This window comes from Vulpes vulpes, chromosome 2, assembly GCF_048418805.1.
Source record: "Vulpes vulpes isolate BD-2025 chromosome 2, VulVul3, whole genome shotgun sequence".
Taxonomy (NCBI): Eukaryota; Metazoa; Chordata; class Mammalia; order Carnivora; family Canidae; genus Vulpes; species Vulpes vulpes.
Genome location: NC_132781.1, coordinates 75,622,102 through 75,643,468, shown reverse-complemented (window position 1 = coordinate 75,643,468; position 21,367 = coordinate 75,622,102). Strand labels below are relative to the sequence as shown.

Sequence of the window (21,367 nt, the reverse complement as noted above, 5' to 3'; positions counted from 1 at the left end):
GAGCTGAAATCAAGAATCAGAGGCCCAACCCAGGCACCCCCATTGTAACTCCTTTTTGAGGCTTGCTTTTTCTTTCTTTTTTTTCTTTTTTTTTAAAATTTTATTTATTTGAGAGTGAGAGTGTGGGGGAAAGGCAGAGAGAATCTGAAGCAGACTTCATATTGAGCACAGAGCCGGATATGTGGCTCTACCTCACAACTGGGAGATCATGACCTCAGCCAAATTGAAAAGTCTGACCCCCTTAGGCCACTGAGCCGTCTAGGGATGCCCCTTGAAGCTCTTCTTAATTCTTCTCTACAGTTAGTCATTGCATTTTCTCTGGGCTGCCACTGAACAGTACCTCTATTATAACACTTAAGATGTATTACATCATTATCTTTCTCCCTAATTCAAGGGAGAGATCCTTGAAGGGAGGATATCTTTGTCAGTGTTTGGCACATGGTGGCACCCAATAAATGCTAGCTATTACATTATTAAAGTGGTAGTAACAAAATATTAATTGAGCAGGAATGCAAAGTGTACACTTTACTAAATGTTTGCAGTCCTCACCAAGTTTACAAGGTACCTTACAGGGCTAATGGGTCTTGGGTATAAACACCCCTTGCTCTAATCACACTGGTTCACTTACAACTTTTCATTGATGACCCTACTCAAAACAATTCTTTGCCCACGTTAGGCTTCCAGTCCCTCAGCTGACCACTTTTAATCTCATGTTCTCCTTGACTCCTCTTTATCAGCTTCCGTTCTATGGTTTGTCAGTGGCTCACTTACATTTTCCACCACCCTGTTGACTCTTTGGCTATCCACCAAACTTCCCCAAGCTTTTAAAACACCAACGCTGGTTAAACTTAACCATCCATCCTATGCCTACACCTGAGCAGCTGCCTCTTGCTGTACAATATCACACAATCATATGGTTTCTTTTATTTCAATTTCATGATCACGCATTTTAATTGGTCGCTTGATACTTCCTAGCAAGCTCACTTTAAGTTAGTTCTCTTAATCTCTGAGAAAATGACTGTCCTCTTTTCCCTCCTCTAAATGTTACACTTTTGACTCCTAAACAGCTGAAGACTTTGTCTCACACTTTATTGAGCAAATAGACGCAATCACTCATGAGCTTTTTTCTTACCACTAATCTATTGCCTTACCCAAATTATACCTGTGGATTCTTTTTCCATATTTCAAAGAATTGTGCCTTTCTCTATGAAAAGCAAAATCCTCCACTTGTGCTTTGGATTCTGCTCTTGTCTCCCAAAGAATTTTGTTCTTGCCATAATCCCCCCTCTCTCCTACAGAATTAATTTCTCCATTTCTTTTTCCCCCCAAGGTTTTATTTATTTATTCATGAGAGACACACAGAGGCAAGAAACAGAGGCAGAGGGAGAAGCTGGCTCCCTGTGGGGAGCCCAATGTGAGATTTAATCCCAGGATCCCAGGATCACGACCTGAGCCAAAGGCAGGGGCTCAACCACTGAGGCACTCAGGTGCCTAATTTCTCCGTTTCTAATAAATCAGTCCCATAAATGATCACATATATCTATAAACATATACTCAAGAACCTTTCATCTTGAGAAAAGCCTTAACCCCATGCCTTCTTCAGACCCCTCCTTTTCCCACCATAGCTATCATTTTTCTGTTCTCCTTTCATTGCAGAACTTGTCCAAAAAGTTGTCTATACTCACTGACTCCATTTTCCCACTCATTGTTCTCTCCTCAACCCACCTAGTTAGGCTTCTTTTCCCTCCACTCCACTGAAACTCCTATAATTTACTGACTTTCTGTCTACTGCCAACTCTGTTACCATGCATGGGGATTTCAGTATCCATTGGATGATTCACTTGGCTTCCCGGTTCTTTGACCTCCTCACTTTGAATAATGGCATCCTTCACCCCATCTTAGGCATTTACTTCTCTAACCTTTGTAATGTCAATTGCTGTACCATTTCCAAAATTTCAATATCAAGCACTCTAATCTCTAACCATGTCATAGCTTTCAGGCTCTCCCATTCCCCCTTGTACCCCCTTTATCAATTCTTCAGCATCAAAAGGACCTCTAACCTACTGAGGTTATTAACCTTTCATTATATATCATTACCTTTAAAACAATTTTTTTTTATTTATTTGAGACTGAGAGAGAGCAGAAGGGAGGAGTAGAGGGAGAGGGAAAAGCAGATTCCCTGCTGAACAGGGAGCCCAATGCAAGGCTCTTTCCAGGGCCCTGGGATAATGATCTGAACTGAAGGCAGACCCTTAATTGACTGAGACACTCAAGTGCCCCTATATCACTACCTTTGTTCTCTGTCTCCCTTTATTTACTTGATAGTCCATGGTCTGCTAATGGAATCACTCCCTTGCAAATATCCTTACTTCCCTTGCTTCCTCCTCTACCATTCTTGCCAGTTAAATCCAGTTCTTGCCTTCACTTGAAAAACAATGACAAGAAAAACAAACAACTCTGCTGACTGATTTTAAATTAATCTTGAAATTCAAGTGAGCTCTTAATGCTGCTTGGCAAACATACTACATGTCCCCTGTCAATTCATTTTCCAACATGGAATCTACCAAATTACTAGCATCTGTACATATATATGCTGCCTTTTCTCCTGTTAATAATGGATGAACTGTCTTTATTCCTATTAAATGCCATTCCCTCAACTTGTATGTTGGATCCCATCCTATCTAACTTTAAGCTCTTCTAAAATTACTCCCTCTCTCTCTTGCATCATTTTATTCTGTTGGATGACTCATCACATGAACATGCAGCAATAACTTCCATCATAAAAAAAAACCAAAAACAAAAACAAACTCTCCCTTAATCCTATGTACCCCTCCAGGTACCAGTCCTATTAATCTGTTACTCCTTAAAGAAAAATTCCTCCAAACAGTTATCTCCATAGCCTCACTTCTCATTCTCTTTAGAACCAATGTAAACATTCATCTCCTCTAGTTGGATGGAGTTGCTTTTGTTGAGGTCATAATGACTTCTGCCTTGCCAAAGTCAATGGTTAATTCTTCATCCTCATCTTACTCATTTGACACATTCATGCTCGCTTTTTCTTGGAAGTCCTTCTTTACTTGCCTTCATCGTCATCCTATCTCATCATTTGTTCCCAGCTCAGTTTTCTTAGCTAGATCCTTCCTCTCTTCTCAGCCTCTAGGTTGAAATGAGTGATGACTGTTTTCTCAGATTCATCAGAACTTTCCTTGTTACATGGGCAATGTCATCAGTTCCATGGATTTAACTGAATGCTGGTATTTTCTCACATTTCTCCTTTGAGTTCTAGAGTTTTATAATCAATTGTCTATTTAATATCTCTACTTGAGTATCTAGTAGGCATGTAAAATTGAAGGTATTCATAACTGAACTCTTATTTCCACACTCAAATTTGCTCTTCCTTCATTGTTTTCATTTCTGCAAATGGTACCACCACTCATTCATCTAGTGCTAGGATCAAAAACCTTGAAGTCATTCTTGACACCTGTTTTTCTCTTACACTCAACCTCCAAACCATTGGCAAACCTCAATTTTGAGATATATCATGACTGACCATTTAACATCTTCATCATCTTTGTAAGCCACTATCATCTCTTCCTTGATCCACTACAGTAGCTTTCATCTTGCTCTTTGTTCCACTCTTGCCCCATTCCTCTCCCCCACTCCCAGTTTATTGTTCATATAGTGGTCATGGGTCTGAGAACTTAAATTTTACTCAACTCTCCTCTCATCTCTCCAGGGGGGTTTCTCATCTCACATAGTTTGTAATCTAAAGTACTTAGCAGGCCTGCAAGGCCCCACATGATCTGGCTCCCACCTGCCTCCCCAACCAAATGTCCCACCATCTCTGCTCTCCAACCGTGTAGGCCCACCTCACAGTCATTTCATTTGACTTTTCCTCTGCCAGGACACACTTCCCTCAAGTGTTTGTCACCTTATGAAGAAATCACTCTGTCAAAAAGAACTCTTTGGCCTGCTTATTTGCTTTCAAGTACTTGTTTATTGACTGTACAATACTTTGTGTTGGGATCCCTGGGTGGCGCAGCGGTTTGGCGCCTGCCTTTGGCCCAGGGCGCGATCCTGGAGACCCGGGATCGAATCCCACGTCGGGCTCCCGGTGCATGGAGCCTGCTTCTCCCTCTGCCTGTGTCTCTGCCTCTCTCTCTCTGTGTGACTATCATAAATAAATAAATAAATAAAAATTAAAAAAAATACTTTGTGTCTATTTATTTACTGTTTATATTAAGCTCTCAGAGGGCAAAACCTTTGTCTTAGCCACTGTTTCATCCTCAGTGCCTCAAGAAGTGTCTGGAACAAGTTAGGCCTTAGCAATTATTGTTTAATGAAAGATTTCTTCATTCAGCCTCTGTATCACCAAGTCCAGTGATTCCTTCTCTATCCTTAGGGTTGTTAAGAAAATTGAGTTAATATCTATAAAGCATTTAGAGCAGATTGTGGTACTGGTAAGTGTTTAGTAGATGTTAGCCATTATTAGTAGTGATGCTAGTATTATCTTATTTGACCTATGGGCAGCATTTAATACAATTGACCACACCCTTCTTGAAACATATATGTCTTTCTCTTGGCCTCTGTGACACCACAATCCTCCATTTTATCACCTATGTGACTGCTTGCTCTTGGGCTCATTTGCTGAGCCCTCCCTATTTTCCTGAACTCTAAAGCCCTCCAACCTGACCCATTTTCTTTTCTTTTTTTTTCCTTCCTTTTCCCTCCTGGGCTGTCATATGTACACATATGGCTTTAAATAGCATGACTATACTGCTACCTCCTAAATTTATATATTCCAGCTCTACTCTCTTTCCTGAGTCCCACACTCATGTATTGAACTGCCTACTGGACATCTCCGTTTGGATATATCATAGGCATCACAAATATAATATACTTTGATATAGAAGTCTTGATTTTTTTTTTCCCCAGTCTTGTTCCTCCCTCACTCCTCCAACTGAATGTTTCCAGAAAATAGCAAACAGATTACAGGGGAAACAAGGGTAGAAGCAGGGAGACTACTTGAGCAGCTCATGTAGAAATCCAGGTGAAAAATGGCCATAATTGGGATGACGGTGTAGCAATGGAAATAAATAAATTCAGGAGATAGAAAAACTAATAGCTTGCATTGGATGCATTTCATTTGAAGGTGAAGGAAGAGGAGTCAGGGAGAAATAATTTTTCTTTGGCTTGATCAAACTGGACACTATTTCATAAAGTAAGGATGCCACCCTTAATATTTAATCTTGCCTATGGCTTCCCATTCCTCTTAGGATATACCAAACCTTTGCAGAGGCCTCTAAAGTTCCATGGGCCCTCTGACCTCACTCCCTTCCACTCCCTCCTGCTTACTCTGTCCCAGTCGTACTGGCTTCTTTCTGTTCTCTACAAGGCCAATCTCCTACTTGCCCCTGCTTCACAACCCGTGTTTGTGGTTTCCTCTCCTTAGATGCTTATTATTTTCTGGGATTGTCTCGTGATTAATTCCTATTCAGGTCTCATTTTTTAATTTAAGGTCTAGATTTTTATTTAATTTGTTTTGTTTTTTCTTTTTAAATATCTATCTATCATCTTTCCAAGTTTTTATTTAAATTCGTTAGGGCAGCCTGGTGGCTCAGCGGCTTAGCGCCGCCTTTGGCCCAGGGCGTGATCCTGAAGACCCCGATCGAGTCCCACATCAGGCTCCCTGCATGGGAGCTGCCTGTGTCTCTGCCTCTGCCTGTGTCTCTGCCTCTCTCTCTTTGTGTCTCTCATGAATAAATAAATAAAATCTTAAAAAAAATAAATTTGTTGGTTATGGGGAACCTGGCTGGCTCAGTTGGTGGAGCATATGACTCTTGATCTCTGGGTTGTGAGTTTGAGCCCCACATTGGGTGTAGAGATTACTTAAAATTTTTTTAATCTTAAAAAAATAAACTCCAGTTAACACAGTGTAATATTAGTTGCAGGTGTAGAATTTAGTGATTCATTATTACATACATACACCAGGTGCTCATCACAAGTGCCCTCCTTAATCCCTATCACCTATTTAACCTGTCTCCTGCCCACCTCCCCTCCAGCAACTCTCAGTTTGTTCTCTATAGCTGAGAGTCTGTTTTATGGTTTTCCTCTCTCCACTCCATGTTCATTTGTTTTGTTTCTCAAATTCCACATAGGAGTGAAATATGGTATTTGTTTTTCGCTGCCAGTCCACATTTTTAAAAGGTGGGAAAGCCCAGATCTTAGGGACCCTTCCCTGTCCATGATGCCTAAAATACCCGCCCCCCCCCCCCCCCCCAAGTAGCTTGATGATGAGACTCTCTCAAGAGTTCTTACTCTGCTTTAAAAAATACTACTTAAAGCTTCTTATCTGGGCAGCCCTGGTGGCGCAGCGGTTTAGCGCCGCCTGCAGCCTGGGGTGTGATTCTGGGGACCCAGGATGGAGTCCTGCATCAGGCTTCCTATATGGAGCCTGCTTCTCCCTCGCCTGTGTCTCTGCCTTTATCTGTCTCTCTCTCTCTCTGTGTCTCTATGAATAAATAAAATCTTTTTTTAAAAAAACTTCTTCTCAACTTCTTCTCTTTACATAAAATAATGTAAGTATTGGGAAATATTTAGTCAGCATGTCACCATGCTTCTGTTCACTTAGTAAGATTCCTTTATCCAACAAACATTTGCTGAGCATCTACTAAGGCACTCATTGTGTCTTGTGGGGCTGTAAAGATGACTGAGACATGGTGGTCAGGTTGTGTGCATATTTTTAAAACTTAGAGAATAAAGCCTATCATCTATCTCCTTACTAATGTATCATCACCTAATCATTGGTGTCACTGTTAAAATTTATAGAGCACTTACTATGTTCTGGGTGTAGACTATGAACCATAGATGAGTAAGACAAGGATCCCATCCTTAAAGGACTGTCAATGTGGTTGGGAGGCTGAATACATCCCTAACAATAACATATCCATAGAGCGTACAAAGTGGATTGGAGTATCCCACAGGACAGTCGCATCATTTTTCTGAGTCGAATGGCAATAGTAACTTCTATTTTTATTTTTTTATTATTTTTTTTAATTTATGATAGTCACACAGAGAGAGAGAGAGAGAGAGAGAGAGAGAGAGAGGCAGAGACACAGGCAGAGGGAGAAGCAGGCAGAGGGAGAAGCAGGCTCCATGCACCGGGAGCCCGACGTGGGATTCGATCCCGGGTCTCCAGGATCGCGCCCTGGGCCAAAGGCAGGCGCCAAACCGCTGCGCCACCCAGGGATCCAGTAACTTCTATTTTTAATGGAGAAGAAAGGCTCAGAAAAAAGTAGGACCAAAGTAATCATTTAATCACTTAACTAAAATAGGATGAAATAGAGATTAAATATTTAATCTAAAATATACAGAACTCAGAGTACTTAATTTGGATTTTATCGATTGATTGATTAATTGATTGATTGGGCTCCATGCCCAGTGTGGAGCCCAATGCAGGGCTTGAATTCATGACCCTTAGATCAAGACCTGGGCTGAGATCAAGATGTGCTTAACTGACTGAGCCACCCTGGTGCCCCTTAATTTGGATTTATTTGTAAGGGATTAGGGAAGTGATTTAAAAGAAAGACTCTCAGGCAAGTGTGGGAGTATGGAGGGAAATTATATTGAGTAAACTTTTTTAAAGTTAAAACTTTTTTGAAATCTTTAAGACATTTACATGATTAAAAAACCAAAACAATCTTAAAAGACTACAAAGAAATGTCACCTTCCCACCCTGTCCCCTCTTTCCCTTTTACAAGTAACCACTTTTATTCATTTTTATGCATCTTTATATAAATACGATAAAATACTACACAAGCTTATGTGTGTGTTCCTCTTAAGAAAGAGTAGCACATGCTATACTTCTCTTCATTCTTCACTTGATGGTATATCTTCTCATATAACTGCATAAAAGTTTCCTCATTTTTTTTAAAAGCAGATGTCTCATGTTTTATTACATAATTGTGCTACTACTAGTTTAACACCTCATTTGCTTTCATTGCTGCTACAAGCGATGCTGTAATAGATAAACCTGTACATGGTGTCGTTTAGTACATGTCATACAGCTATATCTGTGGAATAAATTTCCAGATGTGGGATACTGGAGGGCAAACACATCTAGAAATTTGATTTAACAAAATGGCTTTCTATTTAACTTCTATGGAAGTTGATGCATTTTTTACTCCCAATGAAAGTGGCAATGGAAATGTCTGTTCTCACAGTCTCATTATTATAGTGTATGGTTGAACTTCTGGCTTTTTGAAAATCTAATTGATGAAAAACTAGTATGTCAATTAACTTTTAATTTGCATTTATCTTATTAATGACATTAAACATCTTTTTAGATTTTTATTTTTTCATCTCCTTTTCTATTTTCCTTTTGATTTGCTAGGTATTTTTTTTATTTACAAGGAGATTAGCCCTTTGGGATATGTTTGACCTGTTTTTTTTTTTTTTTCTGTTTTGTGGGTGGTCTCCTTGTCTTTGCTTGTTTTTGTTTCATTTTGTTTTGCCACAAAAATATTTTTATAGTAAAATTTATCTCAATTGTTTTTTTATGGATTCTTGTATGAAACCATAATTAGAAAGGCCTTCTTCGGGATCCCTGGGTGGCGCAGCGGTTTGGCGCCGGCCTTTGGCCCAGGGCGCGATCCTGGAGACCCCGGATCGAATCCCACATCAGGCTCCCGGTGCATGGAGCCTGCTTCTCCCTCTGCCTGTGTCTCTGCCCCTCTCTCTCTCTCTCTCTCTCTCTCTGTGACTATCATAAATAAATAAAAATTAAAAGAAAAAAAAAAAAGAAAGGCCTTCTTCCTCTTCTGGGTTATGAAAGAACTACTTTTGTATTTTCTTTTATAATTTTTAAAAAACATTTAAATCTTTGATCTGGTAAGAATTCATCCTGATGTTGGGTGAGAGTTATAAACCCAGCTTTCTTAGCAGTTGTCTATCCAAGCTGCCAGTTCTGTCTTCACATAGATGAAATCGGCTAAAAAGAAACATGAAAAATAGATTTGAAACTTGAGAAAAAGGGTCACAAGAGTGTAGGTGTGAGAAGAGGCACAGCTTAATAGTTAGCTTGAGGATGTAATGGTTTTGAGCTCTAGTTTGCACAGAAGTCCCTGATTTCTGTTGTTGTTGTTTAACCAGTTGAGTGGGACTTGTCCTTTTTATGCCTCTACCTTCTCAACCTCAAGCAAAACCATTTCCCATGCTCTTCTATCTCTTGACCGATGACCCTGAGCTAAGGCAGTGAGGAGCACATTGCAAGGGAGGCATGCCTAGGAGAGGAACAAGAAGAATGAACAGTAGTAATGGATCACATTATTACACATACACACATTATTACATCATATCAAAAAACACCTCACTGTTTGTTTACATAACATACCCAATATAGAAATAGACTGCTTCGTGACCAATCTCCAAAACAACAGTGCATATACAACAAGCACAAATTTTACTTCAAAAAGGCTTAAAGTAGATTTTACTGAAGTATCTTACAGGGAACTATACCATCTAACAGAGCAAAACCTGCTAAAAATGCTCTTGAGGAAATGCTCTTGCTAAGTCCCAATCCCCATGACTGCTAATCTCCAAAAATACCTTTCCTATTTCTCTCAAGCCCCAGCTTGCCTCTCTCTTACCCTCCCTTCTTGTGCTTCTAGAACTATTCTGAGAACTGCTCCCTGCCTTTTCTTTGTAGGTCAGTAGTACCCCATTTAGTACAATCCAGGACTAGAGGCTGAACATCTTAAACATGGGCTTCTGAAGAGTCAGGGTAAAGGGCAAAGTGGAGAACAGTTATACTTGGACATTTCATCCTTGTCATGTTACAAAATAAAACGCTTTACTTGCGCTTGCAGGGGGACTCACAGTGAACAATGCTCATCACTGCCATCAGGGAAGAACAGGTTTAATCATGCTCTCTCCCAGCAGATGGCAGCCTTCTCCATCAAATGGCTTAGATCATCCCCCCCGCCCCACTTTGTTTTTGTTTTTGTTTTTGTTTTTTTTTAGCTGTAGGTGGCAACCTGAGTGATGTGGCTGTGTGCTACAGAATAAAATACATTTATAGGGTTTACTGTAGCCAAAACATTCTGATAATCTGTTAGAGGGAGCTGGTGTTCATCATTATGCTGAAAATTCTTTAAGGGCTTCCTCCTGGTAGCCTTTAAATAAAAGCCAAACTCCTCCTGGGTTCAGTGGGATCTGGCCCAATCATAAATCCTGTTGCCTTCTCCCGTGTTCCCTTCCCTCCAGCCACCCTGACCAACTGTTTTCCTTTGTCTTTTGCTTGATTTCACCTCAGGGCCTTTACACTTGCCCTCTCCTCTGCCTGAAATGCTTTTCCTCTCTCTCCTGGTTACAGCCAGGATTTGGTTTCAGCCTGATTCCAGAGCTAGAAGTCTTACCCATTAAATAATATTGTTGTAGAGCCCAAACTTGTCTGCTTTGAAAAATACCAATGCCTGTGTTCCACCTCCAAAGAGTGTGGATTTAATTGGTCTAAGGTGTGACCTGGGCCCCATAGTTTTTTTAAAAGATCCACAGGTGATTCTAATGTGCAGACAAGTTTGGAAACCATTGTAACGTGCTTTGCTTGGGACATTAGCTAACGATAGCCACCTGAGAACTATTCTATCCCACCAATTGGTAAGATAACATCAAAAGCATTTCTAAAATAAAAGAGTGCAAGGGCTGCCTAGGTGGCTCAGTCTGTTAAATGTCTGGCTCTTGATTTTGGCTCAGGTCATGATCTCAGGATCATGAGATGGAGCCGAACGTCAGGTGCTGAGCATGGAGCCTGCTTAAGATTCTCTCTCTCTCTCCCTTTGACTTCTCCCCTCTCCCTCTCTTAAAAAAAAAAAAAAAAAAGGAGTGCAAGCCCTACTTGTGGCAGAAACTACCATGAAAGGGCAATAGGAAAAGTGTTATTCATTCATATTATCAGTATTTGTAGAAGTGTTTTTAGGATTGGTTCAATATTATACTGACTTTCTGACCTGTGTATACAAAACTGGGAACCAAGCTTGGTGATACATGAAAAGTCCACAGAATAATTGCTTCATCTGTCATGGGTGATGGCATGCTGGGCACAAGGGGCTTATTTGTAGCCTACTCCCCACTCTTCCATGGGTCTGAGTCAGTTTAGCCTTAAAAAGTAGAGTAATAGATGGGGCACCTGGGTGGCCCAGTCAGTTGGGCATCCAACTCTTGATTTCAGCCCAGGTCATGATCTTAGGGTCATGAGATCAGGCTCCATATAGGGCTCCACATTGGGCTCTGTGCTCAGCAGTGAGTCTGCTTCTCTCTCTCTCTCTTTCTCTCTGCCCCTCCACCCACTCATGTTCTCTCTCTGTCTCTAAAATCCATCTTTTTAAAAAGTAGAGTAATAGAAAATATCCCAATTCAAAAATTCCATTTGCAAATAAAAATTTAAAAAAAAATTAAAAAATAAAATTTTTAAGGGATCCCTGGGTGGCACAGCGGTTTGGCGCCTGCCTTTGGCCCAGGGCGCGATCCTGGAGACCCGGGATCGAATCCCACATCAGGCTCCCAGTGCATGGAGCCTGCTTCTCCCTCTGCCTGTGTCTCTGCGCCTCCCTCTCTCTCTCTCTCTCTCTCTCTGTGACTATCATAAATAAATAAAAATTAAAAAAAAAATTAAAAAATTCCATTTGCTACTTTTTTTTTTTTTAACTTTGTAACCTATCTCCTACTATGCTATAAATTCCTTGAGAAGTGAATATGTCTTACTCATTTTTGTTCCATGCTGCACGGAGTAGAAACACAATCAATACTGGGTTGCTGTGTTTCTTGCATTGCTCCCACATTGATACATTAAAAGTTGTACTAATAATTCTGATTATCATTCATCTACTATATGCAGGGTACTTCATATGTCACTAATCTTTATACAGACATACCTATTACCCTCCTATCTGAGAAGGGAAACTGAGTCTCAGAGAAGTTAAGCAGTTTGCCCAAGGTGGTATGGCTGAGTAACAGAACTGGGGTTTGAGCCATGTCTGTCTGATGCCAGAACACACCCACTTTCCTTTACCCAAAATACTTCAGAGGGTAGGAAATGGTACTTCAGAACTCTCAGATGTGATTAAAAACTCTCAAGAAAAAACTGAATCAATCTGTTCTTATGAGGTCTATTTTAATAGGCCTTTTCATAACATGGTTTGTATGATCTCCTGCATTTTCCCACATTTAGCAAAGAAACTAAACATGATTTTTTTTTTTATGTAGGCTCCACATCCAGTGTGGAGTCCATGGGGGGTCTGAACTCACAATCCTGAGATTAAGATCTGAGCCAAGATTCAGAGATGGACACCTAGCCGACTGAGCCACCCAGGCACCCTGAAACATGATTTTTTAAAAAAGATTTCATTTATTTATTTGAGAGAGGGAGCGCATACATGAGCAGGGGCACTGAGTGGGAAGCCTGACGCAGGGCTGGATCCCAGGACCCTGAGATCATGATCAGAGCTGAAGTCAGATGCTCAACTGACTGAGCCATCCAGGCACCCCCAAAACATGATTTTTATTTATTTTTTATTTTTTATTTATTTTTAAAGATTTTATTTATTTATTCATGAGAGTACAGAGAGAGAGAGAGAGGCGGAGACACAGGCAGAGGGAGAAGCAGGCTCCATGCAGGGAGCCCGATGTGGGACTCCATCCCGGGACCCCAGGATTGCGCCCTGGGCCGAAGGCAGGCGCCAAACTGCTGAGCCACCCAGGGATCCCCCAAAACATGATTTTTAATTTGCTTAATCATTTCTTCTGTTTTGGACATTTCAGGTATATCCAGTTTTCCATTGATATTGCAATGAACATTTTTGTGCCTATATTTTTGTCTATGCTTGGAATAATTTCTTTGGGGTACATTTCTACAAGTAGAATTAGATTAGGGAATCTAAGCCTTGCTGATTTCTACTGCCAAATTATTTTTCAAAAGGCGTACCAGTTTAGATTTCCACCAGCAGTACACAAGAGTACTCATCTTATCTTACCTGTCTAATTTCATTGTCCTCTGCAAACTATTTTTGCTAATTTTATAGTTTTTTTAAAAAAAGTCATTCTTTACTTACAGTGGTTTTGATTATAAGCAAGTGCAAACTTTTCCTTTAATTTATGTATGCATGTATTTTTATAAGTCTCTATATCTTCATATATGAATTCAGTTTCTGTCCTTTGTCCTTTTAACTTTTGACACATACCTTGGTGTTTTTCTTATTCATCTATACTTCTATAATCTTCAGGTATTAAGACTATTAATCCTTTGTCGTATTTGTTGCCGGATATTTTCATTTCCTCTTCAAGTTTTAATTTGGGGCACATAGAAGTTTTAAGCTTTAAATCTTTTAATCTATTTATATTTTTCCTGTATATCTTTTGTCACCTTTAAGTCAGACTAAAATCTATTTAAGTAGATATTTTCTTATTTTTCTTTTAATTTAATTAAAAAATATTTAACTCCTCGATTTACCTGTGATTTATTTTGGTACATGATGTGACATATGTAATTTAGCCATTCCCCTAGATAGTTATTTTTCAGTCTCTTTTTATATTGATAAAATATAAATATTTTTATATTTATATAAAATATAAATTTTTTTATATTTTAAAAATATAAGAGATATTTTTAGATTGAATCAAAAATCTTTTGATATTGATAAAATATAAATATTTTTATATTTATATAAAATATATATTATATTATATTATTATTATATATTATATTATAATATTATATAATTATTATATAATTATATAAAATATAAATTTTATATTTTAAAAAATAAGAGATATTTTTTAGATTGAATCAATCTATGAAGATTCAATCTTCATTATATCTTTGATTCTTATTGAATCTAATGTTTGCTTTTACTTTTCTTTTTATAGATCCTTTTCCCTATGGCATTACAACAAAATGGTAAGACTGTAGATAAAATACTATACTCCCAGGCTCTAACTAGCTGATGGGGTAGATTCAATCTGGGGCATCTGAAAGGAAAGCCTATCATGGGGGTTCCTTGGTCATAAAGCTGTTTTCTAATGGCAGTTCCTACGTAAATAGGAAACGTGAAATAAAGTGATTAAGAAGTGAGATGGGGGAAGAAGATTGAGATTTGGAACTCTCCTTAGATTCACTCAGTGTTTTATTTATTTGTTAAATACTAGGTGTATGTTACATGCTAGGTCTGAACCTTTAAGGGATTTGGGATGCTGCATTGACAATCTCATGTCACAGATTGTATGAAACTCCAGGTCAATATATCCCAATCTCCCCTCATCTCTATTTCAAGTACAATAGCTAATGAAGTTTCAAGGAAGTGCTCTCTATGGAAAAAAGAACTGTATATACAGTACACAAAATAGAAAATTGTTTCTTTCTCTTTGTTTGGCTAAGATAGAGTTAGAAGAAGTAACAGAGTAGAATCATTAAACAGAAATACCAAAGATTAATATCAATGGCTCATATAGATGGGAAGTAAATAATAATAATTTTATTTGTGTACATTCTTTTAATAAAAGGTTAAATCATTCATATTTATTGTTACTATTTAACATTTGTGTTTATTGCTATTATTTAGAGTTTTTTGGACTTTTTTTTTTTGGTTAATTTTCCCTATCTTTGAGATAGGGAGAGATCTCTTTCTCATTATGAAAGATATATTTATTTCAGAGAGAGAGAGAGAGAGAGAGAGAGTGAGTGGTGGGGAGGGGCAGAAGGAGAGAGAGAGAATCTCAAGCAAACTCCCTGCTGAGCTTGGAACCCCATACTGGCCTTAATCCAATGACCGTGAGATTGTTACCTGAGCCGAAACCAAGAATCCGGTGCTCAACTGACTGGGCCACCAGGCTAGAGTTTTTTGGATTTCTTATTTGCTACTCTTTCTAGTTTGTTTGTTTTCCCCTCAATGCTTTCAGGCAGTAAATACTACCACCTTTTTTTTTAATATAAATTTATTTTTTATTGGTGTTCAATTTGCCAACATATAGAATAACACCCAGTGCTCATCCTGTCAAGTGCCCACCTCAGTGCCCGTCACCCAGTCACCCCCACCCCCCGCCCACCTCCCCTTAAATACTACCACCTTATCTTTACGTAATACTTTGCAGTCAAAAAATTTTTCTTTTTTCTTTAAGACTCCTGAGGAGTTGATAGGGCAGATATAATCAATGAGATTTTACTGAGAAAAAAATGAAATTCAGGGAAATCATGACACCTTCCCAGGTTTGTGTGTGGTGGCTGAGAATTGGTAGAACTAACATTTACTGAGCATTACCAAGTACCTGCTTAAAATACCACATCACTTCAAATAAATGTATGCTGGGTGAGCAAACTCTCCCATGGCTAAATAGACAGTGAAATAGCTTATACCCAATACGCTTTTATACTTTAAGAAAAGACTGTGAAGAGAATGTTTTTTAAGAAAATATTTTTGCTCTTCTTTGCACCCTTCTTGTTTGGCTGGTTAATTTGGCTTGATTCGATGAGGAAACTGTGCTATCTATTATTTATCCCTGTCCCCATCGTCTAAAAAAATTCTCATTAAAAAAATATGCTGTGCCTGATTGTTATGAAAGAAAATATTTTCTGAATGTAAACAACATAGTTATATGCAAACTTAGTATTGTGACTGAAGGAGAGAATTGTTTGTTTTCCCCCATCAGTTCAGACATGCAATTGTTTCCATAATCATTGCTATATGAAGGTATATTTATTGTTCTGCATCCAAGGTAAGGATTTTAAAAACTTTCTGAGCTATTGGTGAACTATAGGAGACTAATAATCAATGAACCCATGGGAGAACAATGTAATCCTCATTTAAAAAAAAAATCTGCTTTCAAGAGTGAAAATCCGGGGATCCCTGGGTGGCGCAGCGGTTTGGCGCCTGCCTTTGGCCCAGGGCGCGATCCTGGAGACCGGGGATCGAATCCCACGTCAGGCTCCCGGTGCATGGAGCCTGCTTCTCCCTCTGCCTGTGTCTCTGCCTCTCTCTCTCTCTCTCTCTGTGACTATCATAAATAAAAATTAAAAAAAAAATTAAAAAAAAAAAAAAGAGTGAAAATCCTTCAGCCACATTCTTTTGTTTCTGCATAGGACCATGACTACACATTGTGAGATAATGCAAGGCTTGAAAGAAGGGGGAAGGCTGTGTTAAGACAAAGGGATAGAATGGAGATGTAGCTGTGGTGACATAATGTACAAGATATGAGTGAAGAGGACAGGTGTTAGACTTCCACACAGAATTAGCAAATGTTAATGAGATTATTTCCAACTGAAATAACAACCCAAATAAAGTGTCTACAGGAAAAAACTAAGAAACTGTCATTGGTTTATAAAACGATATATTAAAAAAACATTTAGCCAGTGAAGAAAACGTAGCAAGGAAAACGTTGGCTTGGAAGTGATGACAGAGGCCAGAAGTTCCCTTGTTTTAAAAGATTAATGTATATAATATGTTTTGTCCATAGCTCTGGCTTTCTTTTTCCTCCACACAGCCATCCTCCCCAGAAAGTTGGCTCAGGCTCTCTCAGTAGGGCTCATGTGGTGCTTACATGATGAAGCCCTTCTTCTATTGAATAAGGATGTAGGTGGGTTGTTTTGTTTTGTTTTGTTTGCCAGTGAACAATATCTTCATTATTTCTAGATATTAACAGGCATAACTTGGGGGTTGAATCATATCAATTATGTGACTGATCCCAAATATTTTACCACCAAAAAATATTTTGATATCTCTACCCACAACCACAATCTCATGTTTTGAAAGATTTTGTTGTTGTTGTTCACAAAACAAATGACATTTGTTCATTTTTTTTTCATTTTTTAAAAATTAAAGGTAGATCTATGTATTAATCAGAGTTTCTTATCATTATGAAGCCACATGGAGATTATGTAATTCAGAAACAAAGTTGGTATATGGGGTAGCCTCTACCGCCTGAATGAGGATGCCATTTGACCTTTTGAAATATTCTAAAGGTTGTGGACTCCCAGTATTTTCTTTGTTGATCCCTTAAGAGTTTGAGAACTTCGGGCTGGGAACTTGTGAATTAAGCAGCCAGCAGAGTCCTGAGGGACAAAATGCAGATAGGTTAACTGCAATAGTAAAGGGGGAAATTAGAAGACTCCAGAGTATTAGACATTGGGGAAAAAGGAGCATGGAGGTGAGGTACCTCTCTTAGTAATTTTAAACCTCATAGTAATTAGTAATTTTTATCTAGAAACCTATTCAAGTGATAAGGGATTACCAATAATTCCATGATTTTCCCTTATAAGACACTTAAACTAAGATTTTATTTTATTTAGTTTTTAAAGATTTATTTATTTTAGAGTACCTGTGTCTGCACACCTGCACACATGGGGCGCGGACAGAGGGAGATAATCTTGAAGTAGATTCCCCTCAGCATGGAGCACTACACAGGACTCAATCTCCTGACCCATTAGATCATAACCTGAGCCAAACCAAGTGTCAGAAGCTCATGTGACTGAACCACCCAGGTGCCCCTAAGTTTATATTTTAAACAATTAAATACCAATTCAATTAATATCAATTAGCATTTGCTGAGCTTTTACTACATACAAGGTGTCATACTAGGTGTTGTGGGTGGGAAAAGAAAAAGGAACTAACATTTATTGAATACCCACTCCCTGCTTAGAAGTTGGTAGGCATGCAACCGTTTGAGATGGTTAGAATTATTTTCGTTTATAGATGGGGCTAAACACACTGGCCTCCTGTTATTTTTCTGGGGCACACTTCTGTCCCAGGGCCTTTGCTCTTCTAATTAATCATTGGAATGGGAAGATCTTCCCTTGAAAAATCTGTATAGCTAGTCATTGTTCAAATATAACCTGATCAGCAATGCCTTCTTTGACCGCCCTACTTAAAATTGCAACCCTTTCCCCACCCCATACACCTTAAAACTCAGAGAATTAAGTAACTTGCCCAAATATAAGAAAATGGCTCTTCATTTTAAAATAATAAAAACCCAGAATCTCCAGTGTTGTTTCTGGGATAATAATTTCTTAGATGAGCAGAATTGTTGGACCTAGGGTCCACATCCCCAATACTGGTTGCTACCAGCACCATACTATCCTCAGGGGACCTGTCCCTCTGTTAACACCGTGGCCTGGCTTGTGTACATAGAATCCTTGCCTCCTCCCACTTTTCTCAAAGGAGCTTCATGAGGTATCAGTTGCTATTTAATTAGGGAAGCCATGTCTTTTACACAAGGATTTGCCCCATGCTGTATCAGACCTGAATCCTACCTGACACCAAGGCCAGGGCTTATTTTAAAGCAAGGACCCCACTAAAAAAGAGAACTACAGGCTGATATCCCTGATGAACATGGATGCAAAAATTCCCAATAATATACTAGCAAATGGAATCCAACAGCACATTAAAAGAATTGTTCACCACAATCAAGTGGAATTTATTCCTGGGCTTCAAGGGTGGTTTAATACTCACAAATCAATCAACATGATACACCACATTAATGTAAGATCCACAGTCAGGAAGAGGACTGGGATGTTCATTCTCAACACTGGTATTTAACATGGTACTGGAAGTCCTAGCCTCGGCAGTCAGATATCAAAAAGAAAAGACATCCAAATCAGCAAGGAAGAAGTCAAACTTTTCACTATTTGCAGATGATATGATACCCAAGTAGAAAATCTGAAAGACTCCACCAAAGAACTGCTAGAACCAATACATGAATTCAGCAAAGTCATAGGATATAAAATCAACATACAGAAATCTATTGCATTTCTATACACCAATAATGAAGCAGCAGAAAGAAAAATCAAGGAATTGATCCCACAATTGCACTGAAAACCATAAGATACCTAGCAATAAACCTAACCAAACAGGTAAAAGTCTGTACTCTGCAAACGATAAAACACTTGTGAAAGAAATTGAAGATGACTCAAGGAAAAGGAAAAAGATTTCATGCTCATGGATTGGAAGAACAAATATTGTTAAAATGTCTATACTACCTAAAGCAATTACAAATTTAATGCAATCTCTATCAAAATACCACCAGCATTTTTCACAGAGCTAGAACAAATAATCCTAAAATGTGTATGGAAACACAAAAGATTCCGAATAGCCAAAGCAATCTAGAAAAAGCAAAGCAAAGGTGGAAGCATCATAATTACAGACTTCAAGTTATATTACAAAGCAGTAGTGATCAAGAGAATATGGTACTGGAACAAAAATAGACATATAGATCAATGGTACAGAATAGAGAACCCAGAAGTGGACCCAGAACTCTGTGGTCAACTAATCTTCAACAAAGCAGGAAAGAATATCCAGTGGAAAAAAAAACCAGTCTCTTCAGTAAATGGTGTTGGGCAAACTGGACAGCAACATGCAGAAGAATAAAACTGGACCACTTTCTTACATCATACACAAAAATAAATTCAAAATGGATTAAAGGCCTAACTGTGGGTCAGAAAACCATCAAAATCCTAGAGGATAACACAAGCAGTAACCTCTTTGACATCAGCTGTAACAACTTCTTACTAAATCTGTCTTCTGAGGCAAGGGAAACAAAAGCAAAAATGAATTATTGGGACTTCATCAAGATAAAAAGCTTCTGAACGGTGAAGGAAACAAAACTAAAAGGCAACTTTCAGAATGGGAGAAGATATTTTTGCAAATGACATATTTAATATAGAGTTAATATATAAAATCTATAAAGAACTTACCAAACTCAACACTCAAAAACAAATAACCCAGTTTAAAAAATGGGCAGAAATAATGAATGGACAATTTTTCCAAAGAAGACATACAGATGGCTAACAGACACATGAAAAGATGCTCAACATCACTCACCATCAGGGAAATACAAATTAAAACTACAATGAGATATCACCTCACACCAGTCAGAATGGCTAAAAATAACAACTCAGGAAACAACAGATGTTGGTGAGGATGCAGAGAAAGGGGAACTCTCTTGCACTGTTGGTGGGAATGCAAACTGGTGCAGCCACTCTGGAAACCAGCATAGAGGTTCCTCAAAAAGTTAAAAATAGAACTACTCCATGACCAGCAATTGTACTACTAGATATTTACCTAAAGGATACAAAAATACTGACTCGAAGGGATACATGCCCCCTGATGTTTGCTGCAACATTATCTACAATAGCCAAATTACGGAGAGAGCACAAATGTCCATCCACTGATGAATGGGTAAAGAAGATATGGTGTGTGTATAAATATATATATATATATATGTATATATATATCAGAATATTACTCAGCCATCAAAAAGAATGAAATCTTGGGAGGAGAGGAGAGTTAAGATGATGGAATAGTAGGGGGAGCCTGGGTTTGCCTCATCCTTTGAATACAGCTAGATCAACATCATATCATTTTGAACAACTAGGAAACTGATCTAAGGATTAAGATAATAATCCACATAATTAGAGGGAGGGAACGTAGCAAATGTGAGATTTGGAGTCATGAATTGGGAGAAAGAAAAGCTGCAGTGCCACAGAGGGAAGGAAACCCTTTTCTTGGAGAGAAGACAGGGAGAGAGGAAATGAGAGAGCAGCACGTAGGGCTTGCACAAGACATCATGGTGTGGGGATCTCCTGGGTCACACTGGCAGAGATCGCTCCTTTTCCTGGAGTACATTTAGAAGAGAGTATATTGCCTCTGCAAGGACAAAAGACCCAGTGGGCACCATTGAGTGGCTATTCAACAGTAGGGCACAGAGGTGTGGGCAGAGAGCAGATAACCTGGTCCCAGCTTTTCACTGTGCTTCATCATTAACTCCAGGCACCTGTGCAGCTGTGCAACTGATTTTCTGGGACAGAGTGGTGCTGGGCACAGCACCAAGAAGCTCTTCTCTGGGGGAGGGGAGCAGGTCTGCACCTTGCTGTGTCCTTTAAGATTTGGAATTTTGAATCCTAGCTGCAGGCCAGAGATAAACCCAGGAGAACTGTGGTGCTGAGTGTGCTAGGAGCGCAGGCAGACAGGTTGAGCAAAGGAATCTGATGGAAGCCTGGGACATAGGAGGGGAGATTATTCACTTTTCTTGTAAGGACCCCCTGAACAGCCTTGGGCACCAGTTCCCATGAGATGAGAGGGATGAAAGGGTGGGGAGATGCCATCTTCCACCTCTGCCCACCGGCATGATTGGACTTCAGTGAGCAACACAGTGCTCCCAGTGGAGGCTGGAGCTGCTCACATCAAACTGCACCCTGCAGGGACACTTTTCCTAGGACAGGTCTGACTATGAGCCAGTGGAGTGGACTTTTCCCCTAGAGGAGCAACACAGCACCCCATCCGCCTCACCATCTGCTGAGGCTACTGATCATAGAGTTACTCCAAAGTGT

The 21,367-nt window shown here is 39.1% G+C and overlaps 1 protein-coding gene across 1 annotated transcript in view; it reads left to right on the top strand.

The window, feature by feature from the left end:
* Nucleotides 1-21,367, top strand: part of SPMAP2L (sperm microtubule associated protein 2 like) — a 47,806-nt gene that overhangs the window by 935 nt on the left and 25,504 nt on the right. The window contains exon 2 of the mRNA XM_072748923.1: nucleotides 13,921-13,951. Coding sequence (XP_072605024.1) covers nucleotides 13,921-13,951 — 31 coding nt within the window. The remainder of the gene's footprint in view (nucleotides 1-13,920; nucleotides 13,952-21,367) is intronic.